General features: G+C 30.8%; 1 protein-coding gene and 1 long non-coding RNA gene across 2 annotated transcripts; both read left to right on the forward strand.

The window, feature by feature from the left end:
- The first annotated feature begins 251 nt into the window (after positions 1-251).
- On the forward strand, positions 252-12,117 carry LOC114339387 (cholinesterase). The gene is made up of 3 exons (XM_028290033.2): positions 252-527; positions 11,802-11,978; positions 12,079-12,117. Exons 1-3 carry the CDS (start codon positions 465-467, stop codon positions 12,115-12,117), a joined length of 279 nt encoding a protein of 92 aa, XP_028145834.1. The 5' UTR covers positions 252-464.
- LOC126881328 (uncharacterized) lies at positions 8,811-10,629 on the forward strand. Its single transcript, XR_007696802.1, has 2 exons — positions 8,811-9,182; positions 9,686-10,629. It is a non-coding gene; the product is annotated as an uncharacterized LOC126881328 (long non-coding RNA).
- Positions 12,118-12,881: the final 764 nt, after the last annotated feature.

The following is a 12,881-nucleotide window of genomic DNA, read 5'->3' on the forward strand; positions in this document are numbered from 1 at the left end:
AATTTTTCAAAAATAGGTACTTATTAGTTTTCTCAGGATTCGAAAAATGGGTAGGTATATTCAGAAAGCATTGTTCCGAAATTTTGAATCTACGCTCTTAATCAAGGATTAAAAAAACATCTTATAAACATCTTATATCATGAGATAAATATACATACAAAATTATTCATACTACATACTGATAACTATATATTTTTACTGGTCAATTTGCATTATCTATTACTTATATACCCAGTGTCAAGTTGTATCTATGTACATTAGTGATATTTTTAATTAAATAATTCCACTTTTATAAAAATTTAATTAAGCCAACAAGATAGCACGTGCACTTGTAGAACACTTAAAATAAAACTACAGTACTTTATCTATTATATTAATAATTTTTTGGTCCAACTATATAAAAACAAGTCATTGTATAAAATTAAATTGTTGACAACAAAAGCGTTAGATAGATTCGCAACAAAATGATGAAATCAAAAATCACTGTGATAGGTATTGTGTTAATACTTTTTTTAATATTTAGGAAGGTATGTATAGTTTGTCGGTCTTGACGGTCCAGTTAGCTGGGGCTCAGTTGATCGACAAGTTTAGTGGATTTGCGATTTGCGGTCGCTGGTTCGAGCCTCAGCTAGGTCATGAAATTTATAAAAAGGCCAACGCCGTAGTATAAAACTCAATAGAGTCTACGGCTTGGTCTGGAATAAACTGGCGTCTGATCGGCCTATGGAGGAGCGGTACGGGAAGGGATAAGGGCTTCCGGCTTGGTGATACTCCTCCATAGATCCCTACCGAAGGGCGTTGACGCCTAAGAACGGTGTATACATGTATAGTTTGTTACTAACTAAGAAATTTTTTAAATATTATATTTGAAATGGTAAGAGGAACATCTTAAATACTTATACAAGCAGTACTTCATTCAGAGTATCGAAAAAACAGCACTAAATAGATATAATACAGTCGGAAAAATGATAGATTACCCATGAACGATCACATCAATCACTTATTTTATATTTGCTGTCTTTTTCTATAAATAACAAACGTTTGTTATACGCTGTGAGCTCGTACATAGAGGGGATATTTACAAATTCGCGAGCGCCAGTAGTGGCAAGTCTGTAAACGTTTACCGGAAATTTGACATAAATGTCAAAGTGATTAATTTAAAATTAAAATTAAAAACATTAATTATAAAAAATATTAGTTGGTCAAAGCTGTGGTATATATTTTTACCTTAAATATACTTACGTTTCAAATACTGAATTTAAGTTTTTTTAATGTTCCGTAATATGTTATTATAAATTAACATATTAATCTTAGCGCCATCTACACGATAATTGTGAAAGTATCTGAAGTAAGAAATTCATATTTTATCAATAGGGCTTTTCATTCACAGTCATTTGTTTCGAGCTTCTGTCATGTGTCACTAAATATTAATATATCTACGTCATACGTTATTGGTATATCCAATGATACAAACCAAAGACGTATGACGTAGATATATTAATATTATGTGACACATGACAGAAGCTCGAAACAAATGACAATCGATGAAAAGCCCTATAGAACGTCAAAATGATTAGCAAATTCTTAAAAAAGTCGATTACAATTTAATTACTTTTTTGCGTTGTAAATATTAAGCGTTAACAATTAAATAATAAATTTAAAAATTACCGGTGAAAGTTGAATTAGTAATCCGCCAGGAGCGACACCAGCGAAGCTCAGAGCGTATAGAAAAAGACAGCAACCACAAAATAAGTGATTGATGTGATCGTTCATGGGTAATCTTTCATTTTTTCGACTGTACGTACTATAAACATCTGAGTCTGTAAGTTTAGTAAACACTACCACACATTTCAACAGTAATGTTTTGAAAATTTAAAATCAATAAGGGCCTAAAATTACGTTTAGGGATTTTAAGATTTTAATAGTTATTTATGATATAAATGTTAAAAGTACACGTTTAAGGCACACATGTGAAAGTTTGCATAATGAGCGAAGCGAATTCTGCAATTCACATGAGTGTCTTAAATATGTACCTTTTAACACGTATACCATACAATATTTTTTGTACAAACGTCTTATATATCAACAATTATAATTTATTCATTCTCAATTACAGGACAATATCTACAAAAACTTTTACTTGAACTTGACTGACATTCCATTTTTATATTTTTCTTGACATTACATCAAAACTGGCTATATACTGTAAATAGGGCTTTTCATCGATTGTCATTTGTTTCGAGCTTCTGTCATGTGTCACATAATATTAATATATCTACGTCATACGTCTTTGGTTTGTATCATTGGAATATACCAATAACGTACGACCTAGATATATTAATATTATGTGACACATGACAGAAGCTCGAAACAAATGACTGTGAATGAAAAGCCCTATACGTAAATCATAACAACTAGAATCCTTTTCATGAGCATTTTTCAGTGCGCCACAAATGATAGAAAAAAGGTAAATCCGTGATAAATACGCATTTATAATATTTATTCTAACATGACATTTTAGTTAAATCTGACAGTTGTCACATTTTATTTGAAATTTTGCATAAAAACAAATAAATTATGTTTACTGCATTTATAAAATGGTATTTTCTTTGATTTGTATACGCTCTGAGCTCGTACCTAGAGGGGATATTTACAAATTCGCGAGCGCCAGTAGTGACAAGTCTGTACACCTTTACCGAAAATTTGACATAAATGTCAAAGTGATTAATTTAAAATTAAAATTAAAAACATTAATTATAAAAAATATTAGTTGGTCAAAGCTGTGGTATATATTTTTACCTTAAATATACTTACGTTTTAAATACTGAATTTAAGTTTTTTTACTGTTCCGTAATATGTAATTATAAATTATTCTAATAATCTTAGCGCCATCTACACGATAATTGTGAAAGTTTCCGAAGTAAGAAATTCATATTTTATCAATAGAACGTCAAAATGATTAGCAAAATCTTAAAAAAATCGATTACAATTTAATTACTTTTTTTGCGTTGTAAATATTAAGCGATAACAATTAAATAATAAATTTAAAAATTACCGGTGAAAGTTGAATTAGTCATCCGCTAGGAGCGCCACCAGCGAAGCTCAGAGCGTATAGTCTTATAAATTGTACAGATTATATTAGTAGATATATTATATAATTCGTAAATATTTTTTTTTCGATTATAGCGCCATCTATCGACAACTAGAACAAATGTTATAAATAAAATAAATGTCTGTAATCACAGACGTGCCTTTTTTCTGTCACATACAATTTAATGCGTTAGAATGAAATCGAAAAACTGTGACGCACTGAAAAATGCTCATGAAAAGGACTCTACATGTATAATAACATCTTACTTTTATTGTTGTATATTCTCACAAATTTTAATAGTTTTTTTCTACAAACGTGTTAAAAATGCAATAATACAGTTTAAATTATATTTAAAAAAACCTTTTAAACCACCTTTTTCAAATTGCGCAAGTTGTACTGTTAATATTAATGTCAATAAATGAAATATAAATATGTTAACGTTTCACAATTTGACAATTCACTTTTAACTGCAGTGCCTTAAAGATTTTAAAGCACTAGTGCTTTAAAGTAGTATTTTTAACGCTCCTATGGAGTGCTAAAAATTGCATTTTTAACACGGTTGTAGAAAATAGTACATTGTTTACCGGGTAGGAAAAGCTTAACATTCCTGGACGACTGTGAAGATTGCTAAGTCGAGGCGCAAGCCGAGACTTAGCAACACAGAGTCCAGGAATGTGGCTTTTCCTACGAGGTAAACATACTATTTTTCCGCAAATCGTTTAAAATTCGACAGATATTGATTGATTTAAAAAAAACGCGATAATTTTATTCCCGAATAAATGGTGCTTTGAAATTCCTAATAAAATTACTTGGGTTACTATGGAAACGTATTGAGGTTGAATTATCATTTATGTAGAACACTAACAACTGTACGGAAATATTATTTCCTTACAGTAAGGAAATGACATTTCCTTACAGTAAGGAAGTCCTGACTTTTTCTTCAAGAAATTTTGACAGGAGTGTCAAAATTTCCTGGCGATTTGCGGAAAATAATATTTTAAGTGCCTGTGCAATACTGTGCATGTAAAAATGAAAGTGCATATATTTTTATACAAATAAATATAATGTTAATAGTGCAGTCAGTGAGCGTATTCGGCTCCGAATTTCATCCTACTGCATGGATTTTAATGAAATTTTGAGAATAGCCTCTACTATTTTCTGATTTCAAAATAACTAGAAAAGTGGCTAGAGAACCTATTTCTAAGCAAAAACAATTTTTTTTGGGAACTCAATACTTTTTGAGTTATTCGTGGTTGAAAATTTACTATTTTCATTAAAAAATGACACCTTTCGGACGCCTTTTTCCGAATACCTTAAAGACTGTGCATCTAACGAAAAAAGTATTAAGTGATGAGCACGCTAATAACCGGCAAAATAGCGCAAAAGATGGAAAACATATTAAATTGTGAGATAAAAAGAAATACAACTAGTGGAGGTGTTAAATTTAGCGATAGTAACATATAAATTGACATAATATTGATTGTTTCCCACATTTAGACGTATCAGAGGAGTATGCCACCTAAAACTGTCACTGTGACAGTTAGGGGAGTGCATTTAGATTTTCACTTCGGAAAAAATCAAACAAGATAAAACTTTTTGTAATTTCATTAAGAAATGTTTAATAAACAACATATCAAAAAGTTCTACTCGAGAAGTGGGTGCTTCATTTTTTATTAAACAAATGAACAGCGAAGTTAGATGTTTTTTAAATAACTCCGAAAATATAATTTTTAGAAAAAAACTGACTTAACCATTGAAAAATTCAGAAAATTATACAAAAAAAACCTTACATAAAGATTTTTCTAAAATTAGATCTCTAGCTTCTGTAATTTTTTATTTATAACGCTAAAGTCACCCTTCTCACACACATTGGCGCACTGTAAACTAGCGCTGGAAGAAGTGCACGGTTGAGTATTTTTATTGTAATTCTTTAACTAATGGATTAAAAGAAATTTTACAAATTGGACATGAAAGAAGATGAAATAAGCTATCTTATGGTTGTAATTAAAAGAAATAAAATGTATGGACATAAGTACGGTGTGGGCGGAAAGTGAGCCTTACATGAATTTTGTTTAAAAATGATTTAAAAATGGGTAACTAATACAATTTTACTTATAAAACTCTCAAATTTGTACAACTGAACTCTCAATCATCTTACTAAACGATGTTTTATTCAAAAAAAATCTCAAAAATTTAATTCAAATAATACGATGTCTCAAAAAATGTAATTTTTGAAAACTTCGTAGTTTTACAGAATTCCCACCACTTTAAGACGGTATTACTCAAGTTTGAATAATTCTAATACAATGTTTTTGCTATTTTTTTAAAGCTTGGGATGTAATATTTAAAAAACACTGAATTATTTTAGTTTAAAATTGAAATAAATAATTTATTTTTGAGAAAACTAAGAAAGATAACAAAAATGTAATACAAAATCCGAAAATTACCAGCTGAAAAAATGTATATACAGAGTGATCAAAACTTTTTTCTGTAAAACTTACCTAAAATACATTTAATAATAAGCTTCAGCAATAATAAATGTTCAATAAAAAAATTTTTTTTTAGCTTTTATACAGTATGACTGCGTAACTTGGAACCTATTGATAACTTTTTTAATATCAGTTTTACGAAAAAAGTTATTTTTTATAAAATACTCTGCATCATATATAACATAAGATGCAATCATCAAATATCAAATTTTGTTAATTTTGTACGAGGTATGTCAAAAAATATGAATTTCACTCAAGAGTAAAGTACCTTTATATTTCACAATATCGAAAATTTTTATGAAGAAAAGTTGTTTGTAATTAAAAAGTATATTCCAATATGCAATTATATCCTTCTAATCGAAAATTTGTTTTTTTTTAAATATTCTTTCTAATACATTTTAATTTTTAATATTATTGTGAAAATGATTTGTTTATCTTTTTTTTTAAGAATGAAATTCCATATTTGTTTGACTGGATTCTACTTGTTTTTCATTTAAATATCCGCCATTTTGGATCCGCCATTTTGGATCCGCCATTTTGAAATTTAAATTTTTAATCTTTAATTCAGATTTAACAACCTGTTAAAAATAAAGACAATAAATGTTTTACAAAAATGTTATTTTTTATGTTCTTTTTAGAAAATCCGCATTTTGGATCCGTCATTTTATAGTTTATAATGTTAACATTTAAGCTATGTTTATCAAAGCACTCAAAAATAAATAGATGTTGAAATAAATACATTTTGTAAAATAATTATGATTTTACAACTATTTTTTAAGTTATCCGCCATTTTGGATCTGCCATTTTATAATTTAAATGATCAAAATTTGATTAAGGTTCAGCAACCTCTCAAAAATATCCACATATAGGTAAACAAACACGTTTTATAAAAAAAATTCGGATTTTACAACTACTTTTTAAGGATTTTTAGGAAAAAATCCGCCATTTTGAATCCGCCATTTTGAATTTGCAAATTGTAATGTCAGATTCGGGTTTAGCATAATCAAAACTAAAATAAAAACATTTTTTATCAAAATAAAATGTTGAATTCACCCATATTCTTAACATTATTTATGCAAAACAATTGTTATTGTTTAAACAATTAATAAACAATTAGCGGCGAAATTTGTGAGTAGAACTTTTTACTTTAACATATTTATAACCTAACAAAAAAAGTTTTAGAAAATATAACCTTGTTTGATTTTTTCAGAAACATTGTATCTTTTCGTTCTAATTGCACTCCCCTAAGTGGCATTTTTCAAACTCGTCCGATACGTCTAAAGGTGGGAAACAATCAATATAATGTCAATTTATAAGTTACTATCGCTAAATTTAACACCTCCACTAGTTTGATTTCTTTTTATCTCACAATTTAATATGTTTTCCATCTTTTGCGCTATTTTGCCGGTTATTAGTGCGCTCATCACTGTATAAAACATTTTTGTAGTTTATGAAAAAACAAAGAGATTCATTACTTCATAAATCTAGTTATAATACAAAAGAGGTAGGTGAAAAGAGATTTTTTTTTTGGTGCATGCTCAAATCGGTGTATTCAACTTGAAATAACAGAGAAACGGCCGATTTTATGGAAATAATGCTACAAATATATTTTGCAGTGGTTGAAAAGACCTTTACAATGAGGTTAAACTGTTAAATGTCGATTACATTCAAACTAAGCGAAATATGGTGCAGACAATTGGTGACTAATATATTTTAAGGAAAAATGAGAAGTTTGTTTAACCTCTCATCCATCAGAATTTAAATGCATAATTTTACTTCTACAATACCTTTTATTATAGTGTTATTTCTATGTTCAAAAAGTTGGACAAGTTTAAAAAGAATGATTTTTGAAAAAAAAAATCAAATTATAAATCGCATTTTTAAATTTTCTAAGAATCCTCTTTTCCTTCATGTTACTTGAAAATGATAAGAAATACGAAAAAAGATAAATACAGTACAAAAATGTAGGGGTTTTCAGATAAAAATAATTTTGCTTTTTTCTTTCGTTACTGTATCTCGTTATCATTTTCGAGACATGGCAAAAAGGTTGGCTGGAATGAGAATGAATTATTATGAGAGATGTGGTGGTATATGGGGTGAGGGAACAAAAAATTTTTTGGAGAAATAAAGCAGAAGTGAAAAAATGAGAACGTGGGAGGATGAAGTACGAGTGAAGTATTGAAGAGATAAAGTAAGATGTTGCTTATCGACACTTGGGAATGAAATGGATGTAGATGGTAGTCATGAATGATGAAGCAAGGAAAGGAGAAAATTGTAGCAGATATGGGTTATGAAAAAAGTTGACGCTGTAGGGGTTAGGAATCTCGATTAAATGACACATGGCGAATGACACAATTAGGACTTCTTTGCTTCTCTTTAACTATTTCTAAGTCTTCCTACAGGTCCAATTTTAGGAAGTTTTTCTGTGACATATTATGTGACATGAGACATCTTCTGGGATATTAAGGGTATGTTTGATTTGTACGAGATGTTGTGAGCAAGTAGAAATGTTCACATGTTGTGAGCAAGTAGAAGTGTTCTTTCACTCTAAATTGTGTTTTAAGGAGCGAGAAGATAGGAATCTACAGATATACCTATATAATATGTAGCGTCACAATCAGAACGTTGTAATCTTTACACACCACTACGATCCATATATGGTTCTTCTCAGAGACTTTCTTCTTCAGTGTGACGCAAGTTACAGAAAAAAGGCACGTCTGTGATACATACACATGTATTATAACAGTTATTCCAGTTGTTGATTTAGGTTTACCGATGTAATGATTATTTACCTATTATATATCTATACGGATATAATTTAAAGTTTTTCTCCGCCTTTCAGTGTGTCATTAATGATGTAATATATGATTTTAATAATGTAGAGAATCATGTCATAGCATGACATTTTATTTAAAACTGATAGCTGTCAGAATCGTAATCGTAATTTGGTATACAAACAAATCAATTGTGTTTATTTCATTGATTTGTATTTGTATTTGAAAAGGTATGTTCTTTGAATTGTATAGTTTTATAAATAGTACAGCAACTACAATAAATGTTATAAATAATTTTAATCACGGACGTACCTTTTTTTCTGTCTCCTCCAACTTAATGTGTTAGAAAGAAATCGAAAAACTGTGACGCACTGAAAGATGCCTATGAGAAGGAGAATAGTTGATAGGATCTTTAGAATTGGTAAAACACTGTCCTAAATTGTTACGTACTGTAACGGTCACGTTACGAAAGTAGCTCTTTAATAATTATTATTATTATTTTCCCTCGGTCTCTCATTTAAATTCTCGTATAGGACCACTGAGGTGACGTCATACCTCGGTGATGGAACGTACTCCACCTATCGAGAATTATTCGGGTTCTGAGAGAATTTGACGTTTACCTTGGCGGAGAAACGCCTCTCGTTCTTTACTTGACTGTGAGCTGTGGTGTCGATTAGATATACCATATAGAATGGCGGATGATTTCCTCCAACTTATTTTATCACATAAGAAATTTAACGTAAAGTAAAAAGTTACCACCAGGGATTGTCTGGAGTGAGGAGACATGTGGGTGACAACTCCTGTTGGAGTATAAATAGGAATCATTCGGTGAGATCTACTTTTTCATAGTAATTTTTTTTGTATAGCCTTGGTTTTTGTGATGGAACCTTTGAGATATTAGGTTCATTGTTAAATTTCTTAGTCAACTCATTATTTGGATTTTATGTAGATTATTTCGATTATTGAATATTCATTCAAGGAAAATTATATATTAATATATTTTTTGGTTAGACATAACCAAACATATGCAATTCTCAATTAATATTAGAAATAATTATCATTTCTCTGTAGGTTTTAAATTATTCAACATCCAATATTTTATAAATTCAATATATTTTTACAGATATTTCCTCAAATAAATCATTTCAATGTCATTTGTCCATGTATTCACACTCAAAACAGTTCAAGGTTACCTGAGATTGGTTTTTGTTCCAGTTTTAATGGTCGGTTTTTCTATACTATTGCTTCTAAAAAGTTCCTCAATCATTTCTTCTTCCCTTTACTTTTTGCTCATGTTTAAAATGAGAAATAAAACTGGGAATGATTTTTAGCCATTTGGGAGAAACCCTACCATGAAGTCATAGACCTTATTTGACCACCTAGAGAAACCACTACAGCCACAGTCAAGTCATCATGGGAATACGTCTTTTTGGGAACAAGCTATGGGAGCGTTCCAGCTCAATTTTCGTCTTGGCACCTGGGCCTACAGGAGTCATGGGGTCGCACCATCCTGGTGCATCATTTTCTAGGATGTAACCGCAACCTCGTTTGGGAACATTTAGTGAGGTGTTTTAGTAACTATTGGTTTTTTTTTTATATTTCAGACTATCTGTTAAATACACTATGTTTTTTTCCAGATTTAGGTTACCTCTGGTTTTTTTTTGACATATTTGTATATTAGATTATTTGGTTCCCAAACTTTGTATCTACGGTAACTTCTTGTGCACAGGAATAAGCCTAGAGAAAATTAGGTTTTTAATACTTTATTATTGCTTTGATATTGGTTTATGTAATTCGGGTAAATTTATTTTGTAATATTACTAGCTTGTTTCCCAAATATTTTACTGTTATTCGCTTTATTCCGTTTGTTCGGTTAATTTAGGTCATCGTCGGTATTTATCTCAACTTCATTTCTACTTTATTCATTGTATATCTAACTTTGCTTAATTCATTTAGTATTTTCCCTTAGTTAGGCTCATGCCTATTTACATATATTTATTTATATTACTTTTAATATTCATCGGTTTTCCTTTAGTTGTACGTAGCAGGCGTACTATAACCATTTGGTAGAAGACTTATGTAATTTTGTACCCTATATGTTAGTGAAAGGTACTTATACCTGTAATTTTGTAACAGGTAACATTGTTGTTATCTTAGGTTGAACATAACTTTTGCAAACTTTTGTCATGTTAGAGTCACATAATATGAACTTGTTTAACTCAGAGATTGTTAAAAATCTGGTAGTTCATTTTAATAAATGTTTATTTATTTTGTATATCATTTATTTTTATTACTCCTTTATGTTCATTATTACAGGTTTGATATATTTAATATTTGACAGCAGTATAAGATACCTGGGAAAATGATCGAAGATCATTTTCATGGCGCCCATGATTAGTTAGTTTTATTTATTTTGTTCGTTTTTAGTCATTATTCATCTCCATTCATTTTCAGTACATTATTCTTATTTTATTATTTCATCTTTAAGTTATCATTACTATCTATATAGAGCTACTGTTCTTCGACAGGCATGCAAACGAGCCGTATCCATCCTTGAGTGTCAAGTGGTTTTCTTGCATCTCTTGCTAGCCAACTCTATTCAGTTTGCCTCTGTCTCTTCCCACTCTCTCTTCCTTTTTATTACTTAGTTTTTTTTTTCCTTTCTTCTGTTGGGAGTATATCTTTCTTTTTACTTTCACTCCAACAGAAGTTCTCTTATTTTTGTTACAGTACTTTGAAAGAAATGTGAGTATTATCAACTACTCTTTTAAGAATATATCTAATGTCTCCAGAAAGACGTTCATGGAAATATGGTAAAAAAGCATTATGAGGGTTTGATGGTCAAGTCTCTAGGGAAAGCAGTCCCTCTCCGACTCTAACTAAGGTGTCTCTTTTGAATGAGTTTGTAGCTAAGATTAGGGTCGTAACCGTTGTTAAATGCTATTTAGCAGTTCTCCTTGACGTTCTTTTGAGTTGCTCTCGTATTCAGTTGTCAGTTGGCCATTGAAATCCCATATGTGAGGTTTTAATCTTCAAAAAAATTCCAACCACGTGGGAAGAGTCCTGTGTTGCCCTGGGTAATATCCAGGCATATATGCAACATCCTTACACTTTTGTATTAACTTGTAACATAACATAATTGTTTACATTTAAAGGATTTTTACCCATAACATTTTGGTGGCTCAGTCATGCTATTTTTTGTAAGTATGACCTCCTGTTTTTTAAACCTTTGTCAACTTTTTAACTATCTTCTTAATTAATTAGGTTATACTTAATTTTAGGGCGTTTAGAAACACTGATGATGGATTTCTTAATCCTAAAACGTTTTGATCCTAAAATCCTAAAATGTGACCCTTATTTAGGGTATTTTAAGTATACCTTTTACAACAAATCTTACAAAGGTCTTTACAAAGTCTTAAATTTTTTATACAATCAATATTGTTCCAGGTTCATTCTGATCTTGAAACAGAAGCGTTTTTGGAAAACGATAATTTAGTGGTTACTTTGGCTAATCCTATTGGAAAAATTCGTGGAGACATCCTTCAAAGTCAAAACAGAAATGATATTTATGGTTTTCAAGATGTTCCTTATGCGCAGCCACCTATTGGCCAGAGCCGGTTTAAAGTAAGTTGTTTCTTCTTTTTGATACTATTATAGTAGTGTGAATTCATTATTTTTGAAATATTTTTTACTTCTGTAATAATCTAAACCATAATTCTCTAAGTTTGATGCCAAATTGAGGGAGCATGGATTAAGATGGTAAGGGTGAATTTAACGATTAGGCTAATTAATCTTTTTTTTCATCTTTAAAGAGAGGGGGCCTGGAATCTTCAAAAGACAGCTCAGTCCAGAACGCCGTCTGACTGACCTTAGTGCAGGATTCATTCTTCGTAGTACCAGCGATAGTTCCCGAGGTACTTTAAAACGCTCTCTCGTCGCCGAGGCTACGCCGAATGCCTACCTGCTAAACCAGACCCTCCTCTGTCATACAGCGCTGCGAAAGCGGAATGGCCGCTGCAAGGTCGACATCGCTTCTGAAGCTCTTTACCTTCATTTATCCACAGACTGTAAGCAAGGTCAAAAATGGTCAAACGTGATCGCGAACATCCATTAGTGGATTGCATAAGAAGAAGAAGTAAGCAAGGAGGCCCTTCATTTATTAGAGCTTCTTTCCCACAGTCTGTCTCATACAATATATATCACCTATTCGCCTCTCGTCAAAACTTATTCCCTCTGCCTTCTACTCACAATATATTTCCCTCTCACCCCTATCGTTGGTACAACTGTTTTTCCTCCTCTTCTTTCTTCTTGATCACTACACGGATATAGTTGTGTATGCTAGTCCAACCAGTTTTATTTTCAATCATTCTCTCAATTATTTCTCGCACTGTCACAAAATTCACACCTGTCTCTCTTTCCATTCTATTTCTTTCTACTATCCATCTGTTGCACTCTAGCATCGTATGTGTAACAGTGTCCGGGTGTCTGCAGTATAGACATTCATTAGTGTCGTCAGCCTTTCCAAAC

Source organism: Diabrotica virgifera, chromosome 3 (assembly GCF_917563875.1).
Source record: "Diabrotica virgifera virgifera chromosome 3, PGI_DIABVI_V3a".
Lineage (NCBI taxonomy): Eukaryota > Metazoa > Arthropoda > Insecta > Coleoptera > Chrysomelidae > Diabrotica > Diabrotica virgifera.

Coding starts and splice junctions, on each gene's coding strand:
- LOC114339387 (XM_028290033.2), top strand. CDS start 465: ATGATGAAATCAAAAATCACTGTGATAGGTATTGTGTTAATACTTTTT. Junction 528..11,801: donor TTTTTTTAATATTTAGGAAG/GTATGTATAGTT, acceptor ATATTGTTCCAG/GTTCATTCTGATCTTGAAAC. Junction 11,979..12,078: donor TTGGCCAGAGCCGGTTTAAA/GTAAGTTGTTTC, acceptor TAATTCTCTAAG/TTTGATGCCAAATTGAGGGA.